The following is a 24,925-nucleotide window of genomic DNA, read 5'->3' as shown; positions in this document are numbered from 1 at the left end:
AGCGGGGAGGACCGAGCTGTGCTTGATCCTACCAGCCTCGCGGGGGCTGCTGATGCCAGTCATGCGCACACGCGGTTCCAGCTCCTCTGGTTCTTCTCGAAGGCTCCAACAACACTGCGGCTGGAGACTGAATGTATGCAAATGTGGTCTCAGAGCAAACTCCCTTGCCTCGGGCTGGATTCGACCCTGAGAGGCGGTTTCCTGTCCACACCCAGGATTAAGGGCGACGGCTGCCGCTTTGCCCGTTTGGGGACGACTTAGGGAGGAGAGAAGGCTTCTGTTTAAAGGCTGTGTCTGGGAAGCTGCGGGGGGAGCGTGTGCTCCTGGGTAGGGGGGTGCTGGGGGAGGGCAGAGCCCCCCAGGGCCATTCCCCCTTTGGGAAGGGCACCGCCCGGCCCACTGACAGGACTCCAGGGCCGTTTCCTAGGGCCCCCGCGAAGGAACATGGCCAGTGCTCTCTGCCAGTGTTCTGGAAGCTGGAGGCGAGGCTCGGGGCGGAGAGGAGGCGTCAGCTCGCGCAGCCTCACGGAAGAAGAAGGCATGGTCTGGAAGCTTCTCAGGACAGTCTAGGAGCTCCGGGTTCCGTGTCTGTGCATAAAAGGCGGTAATGGAGTGTGAGGGTGGAATGGGGTAGAAAATGCAATTCTGGGCTGTACGGATTATCAGCCGACTCTACTGCTTCTATAAATGACTTTGTTATGTGGTTTGATTTTATGTTTGCCCCCCCCCTTTTTGCCAGTCCTGGGTCTTGAACTCAGGGCCTGAGCACTGTCCCTGGCTTCTTTTTGCTCAAGGCTAGCACTCTACCATTTGAGCCACAGCGCCACTTCTGGCTTTTTCTATACATGTGGTGCTGTGGAATTGAACCCAGGGCTTCATGCATGCTAGGCAAGCACTACCGCTAGGCCATTTTCCCAGCCCTATGTTTGCCTTTTGAAAGAGCTCCACTTGCCTCTCTCCCTCAGATCAAAACTATGGTCAGACTTTCAAAATGTTTGTGCATAGGACCACCAAAAATAATAATTAAAGAAGACATAGCTCTGTTAAGTATGCCTGGAAGAAAATCCTGAATATTTATCCAAAGCTCCCCCTTTCCCTTTCATTTGCCTTTCACTCTGTTTTTAGCTATCACCCTCCTGTATGTTGCCAGCGTTCAGCTCCTTCCGTAGAGAGGTATTAGTGGTAATGAACAAAAACATAATTTACTCTGTCATTGCTTATCCAGACAATCATGGCAGTCTGTTCCTGAACCAAAGCTTTTATAGGGTGTAGAAGAGATTAGCTTTGAGTGTGATTGTCCTGGTCCCCTTCTTTACTAAAAGTAGTGAAACAATGGAAAAGAGGAAAGATCGCCAACTCACTGAACTAGGTCTGTGACTCGCAGCTGTAGAGAAGCCGCCTAGCTCCCTGCTGCCTCGCCTGTTGGAACACGGCTGCCTCTGGCCCCGCAAACGATGGCAGCTCGCCGGCCCTTGCGTGGCGGACAGTCTGTAAGGAGTCTGCCTTAGGACACCAGCATGGTGAAGTATTATTCCTCTGACATATAGCGGAATAATTCTGTTCGAAACAGGCAGTGTCCTCTTCAGAGAAAGTTATTAAAAGTGCTTAGTAATGAACTACGACATCGTTTTGATCTGGACCTTGGGGAGTCAGCACTGGAAGTCCCTCAAGGGTAAAGAGCACAGATCAACCACACCCCAGGAGACTCCCGGAGGATGGCCTCACACGCCGAGTGGACTGCGGCTGTGGTCCGTCCTGTCGCGGGAGACGGCCTGCGAGGACGTGCAGCCCGGTTATATCCACGGGTGGTCACGTTACAAGTTCCTGAGTGATGGAAAGATTGCAACAGCAGGCAGTGAGCTGAGAAACATCTAGCAACCCTGCCTCCTCACCCACCATCCTCATCACCACGCTGGGCTCTGCAGTGCCGTGGCCTCCGTACCCAGCACCGTGCTTAGAGTTCCGGGCCGGGGAAGCGTTCTGTTCCTCAGCGTGTCTACATGATGGCTACTGACATTGGCCATGCTTTTGCAAATAGTGCTCCGGCAAGACTTGCCCGGAGCCAGGAGTTAGCAGAGTGAAACCCTGACCCTGGACAATCACTTGACTCTGAAATGTGCTCTTGCTTGCCGGCTGCCCCGGTGAAGCTCTTTCTGATGCCCTGGGACTCCGCGTCAGCCAGGCATCCGGGGGAATCCGATGGAAGAGGGCAGCGGAGGGCCGCGCTCCTGTCTCTGTCTGTAGCAGATGTTCGTGTCATGATTACCATTAGGGAAACTTAGAGTGTTAATCTCATGGCAAAAGAGCTCGGGCGTTTACAAAGCTGATGGGTGGGATTCTTGCGCTCTAGCCAGAAGCTGTTTGCGGCAGAAGTGAAAAAAACAAAACAAAACAGACAATGGCACGATCGTTTCTCTATTAGTGGTGTGGCAGTTGTTAAGAACACAGGCCCAGAAAGGCTAGGGGCTCCGCCCCCAAACACTGTAAGAAATGAGGCCTTCGCGCTCCGACGGGGGACGGCATTGCGGGGCAGATCCTCTCATGTGGACACTTTTGGGGGGGCTGGCTCACATTTTCATTGATCACCCCTAAGGCACAGTCGCGTCTCCACTCTCGACTCTGTCACTGCAGTTTATCCCGGTCAGTAAGAGCGCATGGTCCCACGGGGCTCGGTGGAGTCTTTGGGTTTCTGCTTAGCCGCCCCGCGCTCCTCCATCTCTTCTCTGCAGTCATACACAGATGTCTTTGCCATTGTCCCGACAGGAACTGAAGAAGGAAGTACCCGAGATCCTGTTCCTGCTAGTCATGGTGTGGCAACCTTCTCTAGGGATGCAGAGATTCTCTCCCCAAAACTCTCTTCTTCTGCAAGAAGCAATGAGCAACTACCCCATGGAGACAACCACCCACCTCTAAGAACCACCTCTGGGTGTCCAGAGACTGGACAGGCTTGTGACCCTCGGAGAGTCTCCTCAGAGGACTTGGCTGGTAGCCGGAGATGCCGCCACGGTAATGAGCATCCCGTACAGGTTGTGAGGGGCTGGGGGGCATCGGTGTGCTCGGTTATCCTAGTCCTGTTTGATGGTAGTAGGGCTACTGGTCAGAAGAGCTGGGTATGATAATCACCCATGGGGTGAGATTGCCGAGGCGCTGCTTTCCATGAGATGCATGTTTAATGTTCTCAACATTTCGGATATGTAATCGTGGAGCCCAGTAAGTGACAGAACTCGATGAATTCTCTGCTCTCATCCTCACTCACCTAGTCTCCAGGCCCTCACTCCAAACTCAGAAGTGATTCCTGGGAAATCTAATTTCATCAGTAAACACAGCAGTGTTAGGAAGCACTGCTTTTGGTTTTTGCAGTGGTCATTTTTTATTGTTATTATGAAGAGGTTGTAGTTACTTACGCAAGTCAGGTAGTGAGTACATTTCTTTTTGGACGCTGGCACCCCTTCCCTTGCTCTCTCTCTCAGTTTTTTCCCTCCAGTCCCTCCCCACAAGTCATATCGATCATTTTCAATGGAGTGTCAGTGAGTACCACGGCTGCATTTGTTCACTCTTTGTCCCTCCATTTCTGTGCCCCCTTCTTGCCCTCCCAAAGACATACAAATGAACGAACAAAAAGAAAACAACGAAGACAACACCTCTTGAAAACATTGGGTTTTTTTGGATCCAAATACGCAATGAACGTTTCTTGGCCCTTCTGCTCTCTTCAGGACTTGGGATGATTCAAACTCAGATCCATTAGAAACGTGCCTGTCCTTGGAGGAGGTTGAACTGGGAGGGACAAGCGTTACGAGTGGGGATTGAAGTTAGTATGCTGACCCCAGAGTGGGGAACTCCAGGCTGGAAAACAAAAGTACCGGAATAGCACAACCACAGGCGGAGAGAGGCCAAGGGTGTGAGAGACCCAAAGCGTCTCCGTCTACACTGGCCTTCCCATTCCATGCAGTGACTCCGAAGATACAGATGGCGTTCGTGACTTTGTGTTCTCTTTTACCCTTAGTTCACAATTCTCCTTCCCACCTCCATTCTTCCTCCTCCATAGATGCCCCCGAGGTGACATCAATGAGAGATAATAATGCGCATGCCCACTGAGTCGCTCTTTGTCTGAGATCTGAGCAGGAAAGCAAGCACACCCCCGCAGGAGCACAGTTGAAGTGTTTTGGAGTCTGCAGTTAGATGAAAAGCCCCTGCCTGCGTGTGTCCCACCCAACGCCTGCAGCCTTCCCAAGTGATGGAATTATGTCTCTCCTCTGTGGGTGTGGGCGCCTCCTAAGGGAGCCCCAGGTTATCCTTGTGACTGGCCGCCACCCAGAGCCAGCCGGTCCCTATCTGCAGCACGTGCGGGTCTCCTCTGCCTCTCACGCAGATGCGGGGCCCGGTCTCCCGGCTGCTGCCCCGGGCGTCTGAAGGAACACAAGTCAGTTGCAAGTGTAGTGGCAAATGGTGGTGGTGGTGGGCGGGGGCGGGGGGAGATCGGCCCCATCAAGGGCCTTTTCCTTTTCCTAGGATAAGATGACAAGACCCTGGTGGGGCCTTCTCCATTCCCCATCCACCTCTGGGCCTTGGAAGCCTCCCCCCGCCACCCCGTCCCCCTCCCCTGCAATGGGGCTGAGCAGCCGAGCCAGCCGCTGCCCGCCGCCCCTCTGGGGCCGGGATGGAAGCGGGGTGCAAGGAAGGAAGCGCGAGGGACCCTAGAAAGACCAGTCCAGGGTGTGGAGTTGGGTTCGGCTGGGGGGGGGGCCCAGCTAGGCCTCCTGCTTTGCCCGTGGGTGGCCTGCGCCGGGCGTGGTCTCGGCTCCTCCCGTGGGGAGCTGGAGAGTCCTCCTCTCCCAGGCCCCCCCTGCGGTGGCTAACGAGACCCCCAGCCTGCCAGGCGGGGACCCAGGGCGCCTCCCGTCAGCAGGAGGAGGAAGCGGCACAGGACAGCTGAGCGGCAGAGGCCCCCGCCTGCTTTGTTGTGCTCACATGTGTAATTTACATGCCCTCCCCCCCCCCCCCCCGCCTTTTTCCTTTCTTTTTGCAATTAGGTGTTCTGTTTGAAGAGTTAAACTCGACACAATAAATATTCTATAACCTGCTCATTAACTAGACTCCCCGGCCGCCGGGCTTCCTCTGTCGCCTTGAGGAACCTGACGACGACGTAGAAATGCTGTCTCCTCCAACACCACCACCACCATGCAGTGCTGGATGGGGAGGGAATGGCAGGCCTCGCTGCCTCTCCAGCTCACCCCCAAACAAGTTTGCTTTTCAACCATGAAGTCCCAGGAAGAGCTGGAGCCCGGGCTCCTGGCCATCACCCCCGTGGGAAGGATTTCTATTCCCAACAGCGAGCTCAGCCTCAACAGCGACTTTGCCAGCAGAGCAGGGGCGGGGGATGGCGGGGGAGTGACCTTTCCTGTCTCCTCAGGATGTGTCAGGAAGAAAGCATGGTAGATAAACACGATCGCTCTATGAAGATCGCTTTGACTTAGCAATGGCGTAGCACACACTACAGCCGGGCCTGAAGAGAGCCCTTAAATGATTTCCCTACTGTAATGGATGGGAATCGCTGCCGGTCAGTGTTTTCCATGTGAATGAGCAAACGAAACCGCCGCACATGGCAACGGACTGCAGTGTTTTGTGCCTAACTTGTAGGGGGGTAGGATGCTAGAAACTGCGTGCGTTTTCACATGTAACCCTCCTGAGGACTTCCTGAGGGAGGACTAAGCTCAGTAACTTCCCAACACGACGCCCCAATTCAAGATCAAAAGCACGTCTTAAATACCGGGATGTGCGGAGGGAGGCAGCTCTGGCGGCTATTTCCCGTTGCGCCCGGCGTCAGCGGTGAGGCTCTGACCTCTCCACTGCAAGTGAGGCAGGCTGGCCTCCAGCTCCATCATCAGATCCCCGAAGACCTGGGTATGAACGCGTTCCAGGAACTCTAACGGGGGACACAGATCTCGATGCCACACTCCCAGCCCTCCCAGGAATCGTTCCTGTAAGAGCGGTGCTCGTCCATGACCACAGATGGCGGCAGAGCCTGGCTTACAGCACAGAAGACCTCGTCAAGATCTTCCTACCCCACAGAATGCTTCTGTTGATTCACACCAAGTCATCCCAGAATGCAACGGTTTAGGACAGTCACGTACCACCGCGGGTCATTGTCCTTCACCACGCGGGGCTTGCCCGGGTGCAGCTGGGTGCTTTGCTCCTGGAATGGCCACAGGACTGACTTGCTCACGGGGCAGCCGGTTGGGGCTGGGCCAGCCGATGGGGATGGTGTGCGAAGCCATTTGATGCTTCCCAGTGGTTGCATTCTTCCGATCACGCGCACCCAGAAGGCGCTGGGCCCTTCAGACCTGGCCCTGCGGGTGACCCGGCTCCGCCGTCGCTGCTCACCGCTCCTTCAGACCTGGCCCTGCGGGTGACCCGGCTCCGCCGTCGCTGCTCACCGCTCACCGCGAGCCACAGGGCCGGCCCCCGCCGTTCAGTTAGCGTGATGGACAGGCAGATCTCTAAGCCCCACCAGAGAGCCGTGGACCAGAACGCGCGGTCTTCCCGTCCTTGTACAATGACAAGTGCACACGTGACACTCGGCTGTCCACTGAGTGACTCACCTGGTCCGCCACTGCCCCGAGGGGCGTCCTACAGCGCATACTACAAAAACCAGAAGGAGAGATGTGGCTCAGGTGGTAAAGCGCCAGCACCGAGCAGGGGAAGCCAAGCAAGAGTGCAAGGCCTGAGTTCAAGCCCCAGTACCAGTACAAAACAAAAAAGGCCTTTCACTTTCCACGGCAACCCCTTCATTATTAATCATGATGAATTAATAAGAAAGCTTAGCCCCCACGCCCACCCCCACATTCCTGCCACCTGAGGCGGTGATACCCCCCTCCCAGTTGGCCGCATGCTGACGACACTGTATTTGGGGAAGGGCACTGGGGACTGCACGACCCCGAATCCCCCGCATTGCGGTGAGCTCCAAGATCATCTGCGTCAGGGCCAGACGAACCCAGGGGGCAGGGGTGCGTAGGAAGCGTCAACTTCACCTGGAGGCTGCTACGAAAGCACCAAAGCCATTCACAGTTCAACAAGGCAAAGGCCTGTTGTTGTTTCTGTAAGAACAGCTATAGAATTGTTCAGCCAACCTCTTCTCAGAGGAAAGGAGGATTTGAGGCGAAGTAGACGTTGGAAGGAAAATAATGGGGAAACAACTGTTGTTTTTCCATCTAGTGTGCTGATTTAATAATCATAAGCTCAGGGATAATAGTGGGCCTTAACCTTTTCCCACTCAGAGATTGTGGTCTTTCCAATTAATTTTCCCTTATGGGTATAATTTGGGTAAATCACAACTTGGTACTTAACTAGAGTTGGGCTGGGCTAGTTCACTATTGAGGCTGTCTACATGAATTTGCTGTTACACTGTTTATTTTCTTTAAAAAAAAAAAAAGTTCCAATCGACAGAAAGTTAAGTCACCAAGTCAGTAAATATTTAAGCAAGTGTCATAGTTTATTTGAACAGTAGTCTGAGCCAGGTGCTGGTGGCTCACGCCTATAATCCTAGCTACTGAGGAGGCTGAGATCTGAGGATCATGGTTCAAGGCCAGCCCTGACAGGAAAGTCTGCAGTTAACCACCAGAACACCAGGAAGTGGCTCCAAGTGGCAGAGTGCTGGCCTTGAGCAGGGGGACAACACCCAGGCCCTGCGTTTAAGCCCTGCAACTGCCCAAAAGAAAAGTTTCCTGAGAAGGGGAGGTGGTTGATGAATGGATTAGAGACGACAGCCAGACTTCCCTCCCGTCTTGGACTTCCAGTCTTGGACTTAACTTTGTGGAATGAGCGAAGTTTTGATTTCACTTCACCCCAGTTTCTCTTTCTTCTAGAAGTGGTTCATGGCTGGAAATTCCTTCCATTCAAGGAGATGAATTTGCACTAACTTGTTTCCTTAAACTTGACAGCTTCTCCGTTTGCAAGCTTTTCGGAAGCTCCCTGCTCCGTCCTGCCTCCACTGACGGCAAACTCGGCCCCCCGTGGCAGTCCCTCGTGGGGAAGCAAGAGGGCCTTCACGATAGGACCAAGGGCTGCTCATCCTGTTCTTTGAATGCAGTAAACAAGATGTGACCACTGACACCCGAGTGCCGTTGACAATGGTGCAGCCATCGGGAAAACTGCCTGGTCTAAATATGTCTTTAACTTTTGAAACAAATACTAGTATATGGCCCACTGCCTCCTCTTCTGCAATGGCTTCCCGTTTCTCTCAGAATAAAATGTGGTCATCAGATGCAGCTGCCTCGGATCTGGGAGCCTTTCTGTCATGCCTGGCCCTGATTACGACTTGAGTCATCTATTTATTTGTGTTTTCATTTGCTGCTTCCCCCCCCCCCCAGAATAGCATGCGTCACAACAAAGGCAAGAACTTTGTTTGGTGTGCGGCTCTATCCCCAGTGCATTGTTCCTAGTCCTAGTAAGTCATCAATAAATATTTGGTAAGTGAGGGAAGGCGAGGCTCAGTATTTGTGTGATCTCGGGCTTCCGGTGAAGAGGCCCAGCCCCGCGGGTGGCCTTGGGCTGATGGGGAATGGAGCAGTTCAAGTTCTCTGCTTGGAGGAGAATGGAAGCTTGCCGTGGGCAGTTGTCCCGGGGCTGGGGTTGTCCCAGTGGCTCCAGGCAGCTCTTGGTGGAGAAGAGCTGAAGTGAACCCCCCAATCTGTATGCTGGCACAGGAGGGAAGAGGAGGGGCGCCTCCCCCGCCCCCCCGCCCCGACCATGTTCTCTGCAGTTTGCAGTCTTCTGTGGTATTAGCGTTCGCGTGGACGTTGCTTGCGGGGCGCAGCCCTGGGCTTGCCAGAAACGTATTCCTCCCCGCTAGAAACAACCAAACTCGGTCCAGGTCTCCCCAAGTGTCCTTTAGAGCACACAGCCACCCTTGTTTGAGGGGAAACTGCTTGGTCTTAAGGAATAGGAGATGCAATTATTGGCTCCCGTCCAAAACAGCATCTCCTAAATGATTCCCATATTCAGGGCTGGAGGGGAAAGCATCGGGAACAAAGAACAATATGACTTGAAAATCGCAATGGAAGTAGGGATCCTACTTGACTTGGTGCTTTCTGACTTTTGAACAATCTAATAAGTGGGCTGCAGGTTTGGTTCAAGTAGTAGAGCACTTTTCTCACAAGGAAGTGTAAGAGCCTTAGTTCAAACACCCCCCACACCAGTAGCAGCACCAGAACCACCCAACAAACAAGCCAACCGACTACAGCCACAACAAAACCGAACAGGCAAGACAACGAAGGCTGAAAGCCTTATTTGAAGTTTGGGGGCTGTCTTCTCCTTTTCCCCTGCCCCCTTTCTCTCTTTACGTTAAGGCATTCAATCTTAGGGCTCCAACCAGCACAGGCCGAGAACCATCGACATAGACGAGAACCAATTCCAGGACCTGTCGCCACCAAACAAGGAACTGTCTGTCCTCGGATTCCTTCCACCCTCCCCGACTCCTGAATCCTATTTCCGTCCACCATGTTTGGCAGCCGGTTTGTTTTCTGGGAGGATGTTGGGTGCTGCAAATATTTTGGTGGCTCTAGAGGGAAGCTGAAACCAAGCAGACAAACGTCCTGAAGTAATTCACCTACAGTTGTCATTAGCTCCCAGAGGAGGCTGGAAAATTGAGCACCAGCAGTCAAGGCAGGTGAGGCCAACATAGAACCTACCAGACTCCTGTATAGGAGGAGAGGGGTCCCAGGGGATGCTGGGCTCATGTGTGGAAGAGGCTACTTATCCAGGTAGGTGGCCACCAGTGCCGGTTGTCTGTGGTTTACAGCTGCCATCTTGAACGTACTTCTCTGGGCTGCACACTTCCTCCCTTCGAATGGTACCTGAGGAGCAACCTTCCTTCCTCAGTGGATGACTGATGTCCTCTGCAAAGGGTTTTGTTACTTCGAGAAGCAAGAGGCTGCTTGGAAATGTAGCCCACTGGATACAAAGGAAATTTATTTCCCTGATTTATAGACAGACAAGGCAGGGGTGTCTGAGAGGCAAGAAACCCAAGGGGGAATATCCATTTTGACTCATGACTAATTATTATATCCAAAGTGATGTTTTCCTATCAACCGATAGGCTGGGAAAATAGACCCGCGCTGGCTAAGTTAGCACAGTGGGTCACAGATGTTACCTCTCTATTTTCAGATTATATTATCCATTACAGACAGCCTTTTCTCATTTAGAAACATAATTTGTTGTTCTCCCAGACCAAAAAAAAAATAGTGTGACATTTCACATGCAAGGCAAAGATTAGAATCACTGCCCGGGACTGCATATCGAAGTCCGCAGGGCTGCGGTGTCCGTGAACCAAGGACTCCAGGCAGCTGGTACTGAGAGACGCAGAAGGCAATGACTCCTGAACTTTATTATGCAAATGTGCAGCCCAGTGAGCAGGGCTGTTTAACCTCATCAGGGGAAATGTCACTGATCATTTCCAGCTCCAATGTAGCACAAGCATTAGTACTATTAGGCTATTATTATTATCTGTAGGACATATGTAAACCCAAGTCCTCTGATTAAGGTGAGTGTTTACTTGCCCACACTGAGACCGAAAATCAACTCCTCTTTAATATGAAACAAACAACAAATGAACACTTCTCTCTCTCCTAAGTGTCTGTGGATGGGGCGTTTTACCCCATCTGGCTGTCCAAGATATAGGGGGTAAAGGTAGTAGAGGTCTAATGGCTAACCCTAGAAACTTCAAGGAGGTGCCTTGTTCCCAGGACTTTGTGATCCAAGAGCAGACATTTCCAGACACTCACAGGACGGCGTTGGAGCAGGAGGCGGGCCAATGGTGAGCACGCTGGCTGCTGCTATTAGAAGGGGCTTGGGAGGAATGTCCGGTGGTCATGGCTCAAGAGGATCGTTTTCTTTCTAGACTCATTTCCACGAGGTCAGGAACTGTAGGCGCCCACGCGGGATTTGAGGGGCACAGGTGTGTGGCGGCTCCCCGGTAGAGCAGGTGGGGCTCGGGTTTAGAAGCGCAGGGCGTCTGGAAGGCTGGTGGGAAGGGGCTGCCAGGCGGTCGGGTTTCCCGGAGGCTGAGCTCTGCCCTGGGGGGGGGGGGAGGGTGCGTGGAACCAGACACTTCCTCCAGCCTGGGCCGGGAGGCCCTTGCTGCCAGGGCCAGGGAGTGAGGCTGGGGGCCCCCGGGGGCTGGGCCGGGTCCCCCCCCTCCTTCCCAGGGCTGCGCACCACTGAAAGGCTCCAGACGGCTCGGGCGCAGGGCCAGGCCGCTCGGTTCCAGTGGGAAAGCTGACTGACCTTGGCCAGGAAGAGCCAGGGAGAGGCACAGATGACTCATTGTGTCCCTCAGCTCCAAGGTGGACACCCAGCAGTGTGTGTGGCCTTGGGGGGGGTGGGGGGGGCTGGCGGCCCCGGCTCCGTCCTCAGCCAGCCAGGCCCACACGCCCGGCCTCGGCCGGGGTGAGCACAGTCGCCCCACCGTGGCGGGATGGCCGCCTTGGGCAGATCGAAGGCCGCCTGCACCCCCAGTCCAGCGTCGGGGTGCCCCGGGGGCTGGTGGAGGAGCGGTGGGCACCCTACCCCAGCTCCAGGGAGGGGGGGTCCCCTCCCCCCGAGATGCTTGCTTGTATTCCCCAGTTTGGAATCCCGGGGTCCGGCGCTGGCCCCCCGACTTCCACCAGAGGGCAGCCTTGGAAAATATTTATGAACATATTTCATCGCTCCGTCTAGGAAACGGCGCTGTTTAAAAAGCATCCAGCCGGCCGAGCCAACCCAACCCAACCACCCCCGACCCCAGCCCCCAGCCCCGGGCTGGTGGGGTGCCCAGGCCGCTCTAGACGCAGACTTGTGGGGTGGGGGAGGTGTCTCTCCCTGCTCCCCTCTCCCCCTTTAGAACGGGCCCCGAAAGCTAGAGGAGCGGCCGGGCGGTGTGCCCAGGCGGGCGGGCGGGCGAGGGGTTGGGGTTCGTCCACGCCCCGTTTTCGCCAGTGTCTGCCCTCCGCCTGTCAGGCTTGGGCGGGGTGCGCATGGGAAGCTGCTTCCCGCTTGTCCTCAACAATGGCGCGCTGCCCTCCATCCCTCCAGAGCCTAGAGGAAGCTGGGGTTCAGCTCTCCCAGCAAAAGCCACTGGGCTGGGGCCTGGCCAGCAGGGGGCGCCCCTCCCGGGGGCAGGAGGGACCCAGGACCCCCCCCCCCCAAAGGCAGCCAGGAGGACAGGCATTAGCCTGGCTGGCCCTGTTCCTCCGCCCCCTCTCCCCCACCCCCCCTCCCCCCCGGGGAGGGTGGCTGTTACCTGCTGAAGAGCCAGGATGACAAGGCCCACCCTGCCCCAGAGATGGCTCTGCCCACCATTTTCCCTTGTGGTACAATGCCAGCACCTCGAGTCCCCGACGCTGCTGGAACTCTCCGGGGGCCCAGGCTCACGCTGGGCTCTGTGCTGGGGTGGTCTCCCCGGTGTCTCAGCGCTGCCTATCTGCGGGGTCGGTTTGTTTTATAAACTGCGGCTCGTGGGGGGGGGGGGGGAGTGTGGCAGGGAGCTGTCGGCCTGACACGGGGCGACGTTCACACGCCTTCCACGCCGTCTCCAGTCAAGGGCTGTTTAGTGCCAAAGTGTAACGTGGACACTCGCCTGCTGGACACAGACGGAAACTCATTTTCCATCTGTCAGGCAGCCTGACGCAGAGTTGGTAATGATTTTCTGTCAGGTGAGGCCTGTCTGGATTTGAACTCGTGACCCAGAGGTAAAAGGCTGGATGTAGGGGTCCCTTTACAATAACTGCCCGCCCGCGCCTCATTCCGCGCAGCCGACTGCTTTTCCTCGTGCTCTTTCCTCTCCACCGCATTCATCCCGGTTAGATCCTAACGTAGCATCAGGCCGAGCGGTTTGCGTGCCCGCGTGGGGCCCGCGTGTCGTGGGGAATGATGACCGGGAGGCAGAGGGCGGACAGAGAGAGAATTCGAGAATCCCTCTGGGGTTCGTAAGCACCATGACTCTCATTAACCCAGTCACGGTTTGCGATCCGCACCCATCTGTCCTCTAGAACGGAAGCAGCAGCCTGCAGGAGAGAACTCAGACTACGCTATCGCTCACTAAACGCGATTCCGTGAGCGCCGGTCCTGCAGCTTGGCACTCTTGCTTCGGCTGGCTAGCACGCGACCGCTTCGAGCCCCGCCTCCGCCTCTGGCCTTGTGCTGGCTGCCGGGGCGCGCTGGGTTTGTCTGCCGGGGCTGGCTCTCAGTCTGGATCTTCAGACCGCAGCCTCTCGGGTAGCAGGTGCTACAGGTAGGCGCTGCCCCCAGCACCCAGCGCCGCACACCGACTTTCTTCCTATTGGTTAGATGTTCTGAGCCCCACCAAGGGAGGCCCACAGTGAAAGGGAGCACTTAGGGGGGAGTCAAGAGGCCCTAGATCGCTGGGTACAACCTGATGAGGGACCCCTGGACACGAGGCCCTCCTCGTAGTGGCATCGGGAGGCTGAGGGCATGGCCAGGCCCGAGGCCGGGTGGAATCTGGGCTTTGGGGGCAGGGCACTTAGTCTCCCGGGGCAGGAATCACGACCGCAGCTGCCAAGATCGTTGTGAGGACGGCGTGGTTCCCGTAGGGGACTGGGCTGCGTCGGTGACCCGGCTGGTGAGCGGGCATTACTGCGGGCAGAGAACAGACCGGAAGGGAGGGTGCTGACGCCCGTGCGGTCCAGGGAGGGGACGGGACAGGCGCGGGGAACTGGGGGGAAAGCAAGCCACAGGTTCACTCGCAAGCGCTCAGCCATCGCTTCGTTTAATCATGGAATGGTTCCCATCTCCCACCCACCACAAAGAATCCGCTTCATGACTTTGCCATATTTCTGGAAACATTTGGTATTTAGCATAAACACGGAACATTAACCGGAGGTGTGTTAGTTTCAAACAGGATAGCAAAGAATTTTTCTAAAAATCCAGAACAATTTAAGACTTAAAGAACATGTATAAAGACCAACATTATCATCCCTGGAAAAAAAAAATCAAATTTTATAATAATAGTAAAAAAAAAAACGGTGGAAAATGAGTAAACATAAATATCTGATTTTTTTTGATAAATACATTAGAGAAAACAAATACATTACACAGATAGCTTGATAGTATATAAGCATGTTAGTTTGAACTCTGTATGATTAAATCCCAATAAATGAATTAAATTCCCATTTTATTTCTTGTTCTTTATGAAAAAAATAGGCTACATCATTGGTGTAAGAATCAGAAATAGCCATAAACACACCACTAAAGCCGTTGAAACTCACTATGGAAAGATTATTGGCAAACACAACACAAGTTTTTTTTAAAGCAAAAGATAACATGTTATTGTAGTATTTTTTTCTGTTGAATTTTATCCCATAGTGACACCCACCGTAGCATAGGTGTTAGGCAGTAGAGGTAGATGAGTTGGAGGAGAAAGGAGCATTCAAATAAAAAGGGAGGAAGATTTTTTTTTTTATGACCACTCAGACAAATAGACATTTCCATTTATTCTAAAACCCAAGGAAGTGTAGAGGAACAATACATAAAAACTCTTCTGTGCTGCAGAGGTAAGCATCAGGAAGATCAGGCAAAGCGACTGTCAGTGGAGGCACGGTATTCTTGCTACCGGTGTCCACAGCAGCCTGTTTAGTAGGTTTTTGCGTGGTGGGGTACGAGCCTTAGAATGCTTGTGGAATTTCTGAGGTTCGCAAAAACTGAAATGAGTTAGAGGTAACAAAAGATGAAATCTGGACGTAACAGTGAAATAAACTTACACTACTGATAAGCTTGGTAAGCTGTGGAATAATAATAACTATATATATAATATATATTATATATATATATAATTTTTGGTGCCAGTCCTAGGGCTCGAACTCAGGGCCTGGGCACTGTCCCTGAGATGTTATCCTCAAGGTTTGTGCTCTACCACTTGAGCCACAGCTCCACTGCTAGCTTTTTGGTGGTTAATTGGAAATAAAACCTCATGGACTCCTCCGCCCAGGCTGGCTTCAAAGGTCAGTCCTCAAGATCTCAGCCTCCTGAGTAGCTGGGATCATGATCTTTGTCGTTGCTACTTGTGGGCATACATGCTGACCATATAGTGTGTGCCTCAGTGAGACCGGGAGGCTAAGACTGTCAAACCACCAGAGGATGTAGGGAGACAGAGTGACAGACAGGATGGTGCGCGATCAACAGAACAAAAACGTGTCCTGTGGCTCAACCGAGTACTCTTCTCTACCTGGGTCTAGTCAAATTCACCCAGCCTCGGCGAAAGCAAATGTGCCGTGCTTCCTGGACCAGTGCCGGCTGATGAACCGTCTAGACCAAGGGTGGAGTTGTAACATCTGTGTTCCATGGCTCCGCAAGAGCAATGTGCTTTCCCTTTTCCCACGAGGTTGCACACATCTATCTGAGACCTTCTCGCGGACACACTGTGGCCGGGGCCTGACGCGGGCTCCGTTCAGGGCTGCGCCGGGCAGGCCCTCCCTGGCGGGGGTCACCTTGGCAAGGGGCCTGGGTTACGGCATGGGAGAGGCTCCGTCCCTCCTCCCCGCCGCCTCCACCCCGCGGGGACGTTTCTCGCGCTCCCGCTGGGCTGCGGGGGGCTCGCGCTGGGCACAGAGCACTGAGACAGGATGACGAGAGCCCCGGGACCCGAGGTGGTGGCTCGCCTGGAGCTGCCCCGCGCTTCCCTCGTGACTCGCGGGAGCAGCTCCTCGCGCATCTGAGACACGGCGCCGCGGCCTCGCGGACGGGACTGGAGGATTGCTGAAGGAATGTCTAAAAAAAAGTGACTGAGTGAAGGGGGGGGGACCTGGTGCGACTCGGCGTCTTACTCCGTCCCCGGCCCCGCCGCGTGGGTAGGCAGGAGGCTTGTCATACTGTAGGAAAACAAGCAAACAAACAAACCAACAAACCCAGAGAGTCCCACAGTGGGTCCAAATGTGCGTGAGTGGGCTTCGGAGTTTCTCACTGTCACCCGAGGGCGTTTTCCTGATGGCCTGAGCTCGTTTCAGACGTCGGGGGGCCAGGGCGGAGCTGAGGGCGTCCGCCCTTTCCTAGGACTCTTTTCTTTTAGGAAAAAAAAAAAAAAATCCAGAATATGCGACCACCGCTGGCAGTAAACAACAGGATGTTTTGGAATTAACGTTCTCATGGAGTACAGTTTTTTTTTAAGGCACTTAAACAGGTATATAATATTTTTTCTTCCGTAAAAAAATAAAATATGCATCCGAGGAACATTCACGAGTGCGAGTGTTCAGAAGTGCGTGAATGTACGACGCTCTACATATGTACACTGCCACGGGGAGCGGGCGTCCTTCCTTACACGGTGGGCCGCGTCAGCTTCACTCCCTGCAAGAGAGGGACACACGCCGTTCACACTCAGAGAACACGCGCGTGGCTGGCCCCTCTCCACCTGGAGGAAAGCCCTCCCCCAGCCCAGGTGCCGCGTGTTAAAGGCCGGGCCCCAGGTTGCTGCTACTGGGAGGGGCTGCGGCCTTTAAGGGGCGAGAGGCCTTTAGGTCGTTGGTGAGGTCGTTGAAGAAGACTCTCTTCCTGTCTTCCTCTCCCCCCCACCTCCCCCCCCCACCGCCCCGGGATGATAAAGCTGTTTTTGCTCCCACTGCGAGTGCCCATCCACAGAGGACCAAAAACAACAGAACTGACGAGGAGCTGAAACTTCCAAACGTAGGAGCCATGGCAACCCCCCCCCCCCCATCTCCATCCGTCATCTCGGGCACTTGCTCTGGGTGAGGACCTCCATGCACCGCAGAGCCGCTTTCTTCACTCTTTGCCGCACCTTGTGTGTATACATGTTGAGCCAGCCATGCAATACCCATGGACAGATATACGCATGGACGTAAAAACAAGGAGGATGAACGGTAGGGGACGGAAGGAGATAGCAAACCCGTCTCCTGTGTTCGCTCTGGGCGGGAAGCTCGGGCCTTTGTGTGGCCCCTGACACGGAAGCGCAATCATCCACATTCTGTTAAACCACTGAAATCCCTAAGTAATCAATGGGTGGGCTGAATCTCACACAGGATTCTGGGGGTCCGGGGTGAGCCTTCTACGAGTGACATCGTATTGCTGGTCTGGAGTGTCACCCTCAAGAGGGGGCACAAAGACTGGGGCGCCCTGAGCTCCAAACTCCCCCGCAGGGCAGTGGGGACGCTTCCCATCTTCCCAGTCCCGTTTTCTAACGTGGAGGATGGGGGCCGCGAGACCGGCGACACAGCTCGGGGGTACTGAGTGCTGGGTACTCCCGGGAGGCCAGGAGCGGCGGACACTGTGTCACCTGAGGTCTCTCTCTTCTCCCCACGCCTCTCTGGTCACGGCCTCACGTGTGGACGGGGCTAAGCCCGGGCCGCTGGGAGGGAAGCAGCGCGGCCGTGTCCCGTGCGCTGTCCCGGCCTCTCCGCGTCACTGGTCAACTAGGACATCGGATCCAGAAGACCTGACAGGAAGCCCCGCGGCTCCGCCTCAGCCGTGGCGAAGGTGACACTGTGTGGCATCCTTTGCCGCGTCTCAGTTTTTAATCACACTACTTACTATTGTTATTTTGTTTCTGTTCCGGTCCTGGGGTTTGAACTCGGGGCCTGGGTGCTGTCTCAAGGCCAGTGCTCTGTCGTGCGAGCCACAGCTCCGCTTACAGACGGCTCTTTGGGTCGTGAACTGGAGATGGGAGCTCACGGACTTTCCTGCCCGGGCCGGTGTCAGACGTCCATCCTCAGATCTCAGCCTCCTGAGAAGCGAGGATTACTGGCACGGCCCGTCAGCGCCTGGCCCATCTCTTTAACTTCTAATTCCCTGATACTTTTGCCCTACAAAGAAGCGTTATGTGTCTGGGAGATTCGACATGAAGTTGGAATTCTAGATCTATTCAGGAAGGCACAGGAAATCACATCACAGAGGAAGGACTGGCTTCCTACTCAGAGAGACGACGATACAAGGTCGTCATAGGTTAGTGCCCCATGCAATATGCCTTTCCACATGAGTGCATGGAACGCATTTAAAACTCCATTCTGTTTGAACTGAATGCGTCAATGCACCATCGCTATTGTGTTTGGTTGGGAGCACAGGCACTTGAGAGCCACCATAGAGCCGAACTGAACAAACAGCTCAGACCCGGGAACTACGTCTTGATCCCATCTGGATTCAAGCAAGTCCTTTCTAGAGTCTCACCTTCTGCCGTGACACCATCCACGACTTGATTGTTGGCACCAACACGCTTCCCAGCAGGATCTGAGCTGGGTGGTAGATGAGCAGGGGCACGGATATCAGGGAGAGATGCTCGTGTCCGGCGAACACGATCTTCAGCATTGGAATTCCTGCGGCACAGAGAAGAGAGAACGCCCGGAGGCCAGCTCAGCAGAGGAAGGGCTCACTCCGTGAGGGTCGGAGCGCAGGATGGGGGGTGGGCTTCCCTGTGTGGATTTAGAGGCCTCAGATGACCCAGAGGAGTCAACAAACCTCCCCACCGTCCGTCCTTTCATTCCGCGAAGCCCTGAGCTCCACCTGGACCAGGGGGGAGAAGGTGGCTGGTGGGGGGGGGGGCACCACAGGGGAGGAGGGAAAAGAAGGCTGGGGAATGTGGCAAGTGGAGGCGCACAGTCCAGACAGTCCACTGGTTTGTGGGGACCCCGTCCGGAGCCAGGTCAAAGGCGCTCAGCTCAGTATTTGGCGTTGAAAGGAGGCAGGAAAATAATTAGAGCTTATACTGAGAGCTGAATGGAAGCTGTGCATGTTCTTTCTCGGTCTTTCTCTCTCCCTCCCCCCTTCTCTTTCTCCCCCTTATTCCCTCCTTCCCTTTCTATCTCCCCCCCCTTCCATCCCTCTCTCTCACACGCTCCCTCCCCCGCTCCCCCCTCTGTCAATCAATCAACTGATGAGCCGAGCGATGTCTCTCAACCTCCATGTCCGAGGTGCTGGGACGGCAGCCGCAGCCTCCCCCGCGCTAAGCACGCGCTCTGCCGCCAGGCCCCCAGGCCCCCGCCTCGCACGCTGCTGGCCGAGGCCGAGGGTCGCCACGCGCTCCGTCAGCATCGGGCAAAGCTGGGGCCACGGGGATGTCACGTTAGGGCGACTCGACCCACCGAGGCCCCGCGTGGGGCGGCGGCTTGGCGGCGTCCACAGTTCCTGCGGCTAACTCGAGTCACCCGCCAGCCGTCGCGACACTGTCACCACCGACGGCTTTACTCCAGAATTGGAGCGCACCTGTGTCAGCTTTTTCAACGAGGAGTCCTAGGAGCTCGGCGCTCCTCCTCCCCCCTCCTCCCTCCCTCCCTTCCTTCCTTCTTTCCTTCCTCTTTGCTTCTTTCTTCTCGCCTCTGCGGACCCGCAGGCCAGATGATGCCGCATAAATGACTTTTGAAAAAACGACACAGCAAAGAGGACGCGGCCCTTCCGATCACCGCTACCGCCTGATGCATGTCAAGCCTTTGTGCCACAGTGCATTTCCTGGCTGCTTGCTTTTCAGTCTCCCATACCAAGGCCAACTGAACGCATTAACCCTTCCCAAGTCCAGCCTCGGGCGGAGCTTGCGAGGAGCACGGCAGGGTACCTTCTGTCTTCCATTTCCCACCTTTACATTAACATGGGCACGCACATGCTCTCATTTAAAAAATACAAAGAAGCCTAAGAATATATGTAGTATTAAAAAGGAGCAGCTACTACATTCTTGGAAAGTTGCTGTAGCAAGAAACTATTGAGACCCGAACAGAACTCCTTTTTCCCAGAGAAACTGGTGAGTTCTTGGTCTCAAGGAGGATGGTACGAAACAGGTGGGGGTGCGGGTCTCTGGCTGCAGCGTGGGTTCTGGAAGGGGAAGCAAGGTGGTGGGGTGCAGTACACGAGAGGCGAAAGACAGTAAGAGGCAGAGGTGGGGATAGAGGTATTCTGTCCCTAAAAAAGCGATCGGAGCGGGACCATTAATTCTCAAAGTCTGCGGCCGTGAGGCTCCATCTCCAGGGGTCGGGGCTGAGACTGATCTGCCTGGCGTTTTCCAGCAGTTTACCGGGGCCTGGAAGCCATCTGTTTATTTGTTTATTACTGGGGTCTGAGCTTGGGACCTCGTACTTTCTAAAACATGGGTGCTGAACCGTTCAAGTGGATCTGTGTGTGTGTGTGTGTGTGTGTGTGTGTGTGTGTGTGTGTGTGTGTTTTCCACCAGATTCCGTCATAAAGTTACCATGGAGACCGTCATGCCATTTTTCTTAACTTCACATTTGTTAATTCAAGAAAAAGTAATAGCAATAATTTAGAAACCCCAACAAACTTCCTCGAGTTTTTTTTTTATAAAGTAAAATTGAAATATGGGATTCTTTTCATCTTGCTATCACTGCAGTGATATAAATGAAGCAAATTAATTTTAATGCTCTCAGGTACTGAGTGTGTCACCGTGGTTGACAGGATTCAACGAGACTTTACGAGATGGCATTTGACTTTATGGAAGTGAACACTATGCGCACATTTACAATTTTACAGGGACTTTAAGCTGTCATGCTGAAAAATGTTTATAAAACATTAATCAAAAAATGCCTCTTTAATACAATGCATTGTCTGAGGGATGTTAGAAGGCGCAGATTGTAAATGGATTCTTTTTCTGACTAAAGTAATTTCCACCAAAAGCATTCCCCCTTGCTCTACAGAACAGTGTGTGGAGAGATGAAGAGCACTTTCTCAGCACATCACTACCTCAGCCGAACACTTGGGAAATCACTAATGTACAGCAAGCCATAGTTCCATGTCACACATGACACATTCGTCTAAAATTACCCAACAGAGTTTGACATCGCGGCACATTCCATACGCAGAGCTTTCAACAGACATCTGCCAAGTAGGAGCTTCAAGGAAGGGCTTTGTCCTACTAACAAGCAAGCAGGACGTTGCTTTCTTCCTAGGCCCAGGATGGGAGGGATAAGACCATACAGACCAGAACAAGTGCCGCCCGCCCTCCACCCCAGCATCTCTTGATTTTAGGTGTTCGTTTGGTGTCCTCAGAATCACAAGATTCCCTTCGTATCAGTGTTCAAAAGTTCCAACGACTGCTACCTTCTGTTGGATGGGCAGTTGGTCATTTTACTTTGAGAAACAGACGTTTTCCTTCCTAGCTTAAACATGGGATTTTATTGGTCCTCCCTTGGAGGCTGCTCTGTGGTTCTCAATATAATAACGATCTACTTTACGTCACTGCTCGGAGCTCTCCTATGGCACCTGCAGGGGCACAGTGTTCCTATCATTCATCCATTCACTCATGCATCTATTCATAAAGACTTACTGAGCTGCTTCTGTCCGTCAGTTATTGATCTAGCTGCTCGAGATAGGAGGAGAACAGGGCCCAGGGCCCTGTGCTCGTGGGTGCTGTGTTCTGGTAGCTCTGGCAGCGCCAGAAAAGTCTGCTGGACAATGCCCCCCTCCAGTCTCAAAATGTGAGAACATCTCTGACGAACCCTGCTGGTTTTGTATCTCTGGATCAAGTCACCATGCTCTACCTCTTCTTCCTTTGTTTTCCTGTTCGTTTCTCTCCCCGTTTTCACTGCCATCTTCCCAATTTAGTTCCTCATAAAATCAAGCCAGGATCCTGCTTCCAGCCTCCCGACATAACTCCCTGTCTTCGGATTCTTCCCCTCATCAATCCTATAAACCACAGCCAGATTAATCTTCGCCAACCCCACATTAATTAAAGCCACCACCCTGCCCAAGAACTGCAATGACTTTCTAGGACCCATTCATCAAATCTTCTGCCTACTCAACCTTGGTTAAAAAAAAATAATAATGACAACTCCCACCATTTTGTAAGTAAGTGCTAGCACATGCTACACAATGCACACTGTCACATGTAATCCTTACAGGGGCCTAGGAAGTGGTTTCAAGATGAGGAAGACTGAAGTGAAGAGCAGCTAAGGGACCTCGGTAACTCACACGTTGTAGGTTGTGGCTAAGGCAGCACTGGACCTTACTATAGCTACTTAGCTACTTTGAATCACCAACTGAACTCCAAGTGTCCATTGCTGTCTGTGACTCACGCCATCATGAAGATGGCCTTACTATTTACTGACTGGTTCTTTGAAGAATGAAGATATTCTTCTCATGTACTTCATGTAACTGAAATACTTGATTTATGCCACTGCTATTTTCCTTAGTTTCTCAGGAAGGTCTATAGCATTTAAGCATACGGTTGGTACACAATACCTAAATGACTGATTACATAAGAATAAGTGTTAATGTTTCCTGTATTGAGAGTGGTAGAATTTTTAGAACAAATACCAGTTTTACTAGACTTGAAAGACAATGCATTCATATATATCCCTCTGGGAGATTAATATATTACATAGGAAAAATATATTTGATATGGCAGGAAGGAAAGAAATTAGACTGACCACGAACACAAAATTTGAAATAAGTATTGGAGTATGGAGTTAAGGGAGGAAATATATTGAAAACAAGTGTTCTGTCTTTAGGAGACTAATATTACCCTGACTTCTCCTACCCAGCAAAGAGCCAGTATAGACTCCAATCACCTGGATCATTCCCTGTCTTCCGAAAACTCATTCGCCTGAATTCACATGACTTGTTTTCCACTTAAAACGCTTTCTCCCAGTCTCACTGAGTTCTGGAGGGAGCTGCGGTAAATCTGGAATCCAGTTGCTTCTCTCTTTAGTTGTCATGGTGACTCTCCACTTTTGTTTAGTCCGTTCTTAGTTAGAAACATCCATAAGTTTACCGTCCAAATGTCCTACCCATGGCTGTTTGAATTCCATCTCTTCCTTCTCAGTGAATCCCCCAGAAAAGCTAGTGTTTACTTTTAAAGCTCATCACAGTAGACGGTCTCCTCAAGTATAATTCAAGCCAGTCGCTGTTTAGGGATCACAGTTACTCTTTGAAACACGGCTGAATGCTGATTTCTGTGAACCCCCCCCCCCCCCCCGCCCACCATACACAGCCATGTGCACAAATCCCCACCTTCCCACTCTCTGCAGAGACACAATAGTCATAGAAAGCCAAACTCCGTGGGACCAATTTATCTCAAAGACTAAATACACAAAGGGGCAATTCTATGCAGTTTCTAGAGCATGAAATGTGCCATGATAAAGTACAACCATGATTTTGGAAATTGGTTAGAACGGGCTATCGATTTATCCTAACGCAAGATAATTTCCAGTAAGAGGAGCGAATGTTTCATGCAGGGATGTATTGTTTACTGTACCGGCGGCCTTCCTAGGCTGAGCTGTGCAGTGTGAAGAAGCCTGGGATCCCAGCTGCTCGGGAGGCTGAGGTCTGAGGACCGTGGGTGAAGCCAGCCCAGGCAGCGAAGCCCATGAGACTCTCATCTCCAATGAGCCACCCGAAAGCTGGAAATGGAGCTGTGGCTCAAGTAGTAGAGCACTAGCCTCAAGCACCAAAGGTCAGGGTCAGTGCCCAGGCCAGGCCCTGAGTTCAAGGCCCATGCCCAGCACGAAAGAAAGAGAAAAAAAATGGAGCCAGTTCCCGATGAGCATCTGACATCTGCTACCCTGTGTGACCTGGGTGGGGTCACATTTAAATGCAGTTTTCACGTCAGTGAAATGGGCTTACTTTGCAGTTTTGGCGTGCACTCTGCCAGGTGGGGTCAGTATGTGGTCAGAAGCGCCTGTCCTCTTACAGAAGACGTTCCTCCTCCTCCTCAAGCCCCACACCAGGGAGGCTGCGACCACCCAGTGACATGGCGGCACGGGGCCAGCAAAGGAGGCGGCGCTGCTGAGGAGCAAATCAGAACACCACGGGGCAAAATGGGCTCTGTGAGCCGTCTGGTTAGTTTGGGTGGCCTGAGAAGAAAGGCCGCCCACTTCCAGGCTGACAGGCGTGGCAGAGCTGGCCGCCCAGCAGAGGCGTTGTGGTAGGTGCTGCTTGATCTGCAGGGCCTACATATTGCATTCTGGTTCTCATTCTAGCTAGGTTAGGACTTCTCCCAAGTCATTCTAGAACCTTCCAAAGCCTGGCAAACGAGACGTTTTTGCAGAGCCTTTCAGGAAGTAGAAGAGGATCCACAACATGAATAAAACAACCATCATAGGGTATCCCCATCTTGGGATGTTTTATTTCCCTGACACAGCAGAACTGGGCACTTGTTCTAGAACTTACTTCCCAGGATAGGGACGTTTGGTAATAGCAACCTAGACTACTGGAGAGTGGAAAGGTAGGGAAAATACTTGTAGAAGAAAGAACTGCATGGAAGGCAGGCGCCTCCATGAACAAAGATGCTTAGGCCGGGCAGGCCTTGGCCTACTTTGAATCCTGATTGGTTGATGACCCTTTTCGTCAGCCCATTAGGAAAATTAAAGACTGTGCTCCCGCCTTCAAGGACCTGGGCTGAAAGTTTTATGTAAATAAAGACACAAGAAAAGCCCCGCACGAGCAGCTGGTGTTATTTCTGAATGGTGTGTTCTGACTGGAAAAGATGTTTAATGAATGGCCCGCGCCGGCTCAAGCAGCTGCTCACAAGGAAACACTTAACTCCATCAGTGGAAGGTTCTGCCTGGGAAGATTACACACACCCTCACCTGCCTGGCGGCGCTGGGCTTGTAATTAGCAAACCGAGAATTTCGGAGGGAATTTGAGAGCGGTTCTGGCTCCGGTTCAACCATAGCCGAGGCTTGCAGGGGGGACCGCCATGTTCGTGGAGAGGGAGCGGGCAGGAAGGGGCGACATCGCCGTCTTCCTTTTCTGGGCTGAGGGGAGAGCTGCTAGGCTCGTACAGAGAAAATCTGGCACACGTTCACACTCTCGGGATCAGAAATAGAACGAGCATTTCATACGAGAGAAATAACACAAGGTTATAAGAATACATTTAACATGGTCACTAACACAGGCCAGGCCCCATCTGATGAGCTCTGGAAAGCCCATCTTGTTTTACCGAGTTTTGTAAGGAGCGTTTTTCTGCTGCTGAAGGAAAGCACGGGAACATTTCGAG

At 53.1% G+C, this 24,925-nt stretch overlaps 1 protein-coding gene across 2 annotated transcripts in view; it reads right to left on the bottom strand.

The window, feature by feature from the left end:
* Positions 1-14,977: 14,977 nt before the first annotated feature.
* The window catches only part of Slc10a7 (solute carrier family 10 member 7), a 146,528-nt gene continuing 136,580 nt past the window's right edge, over positions 14,978-24,925 (bottom strand). For both annotated transcript variants that reach the window (XM_048333800.1, XM_048333802.1), the window contains 2 exons: positions 18,160-18,305; positions 14,978-16,329 (listed from right to left, as the gene is read on the bottom strand). In XM_048333800.1, coding sequence (XP_048189757.1) covers positions 16,300-16,329; positions 18,160-18,305 — 176 coding nt within the window. In that variant the 3' untranslated portion in view covers positions 14,978-16,299. The remainder of the gene's footprint in view (positions 16,330-18,159; positions 18,306-24,925) is intronic.

The sequence above is a fragment of the Perognathus longimembris genome, chromosome 24 (genome assembly GCF_023159225.1).
Source record: "Perognathus longimembris pacificus isolate PPM17 chromosome 24, ASM2315922v1, whole genome shotgun sequence".
NCBI lineage: Eukaryota > Metazoa > Chordata > Mammalia > Rodentia > Heteromyidae > Perognathus > Perognathus longimembris.
This window is presented reverse-complemented; position numbering and strand designations above follow the sequence as displayed.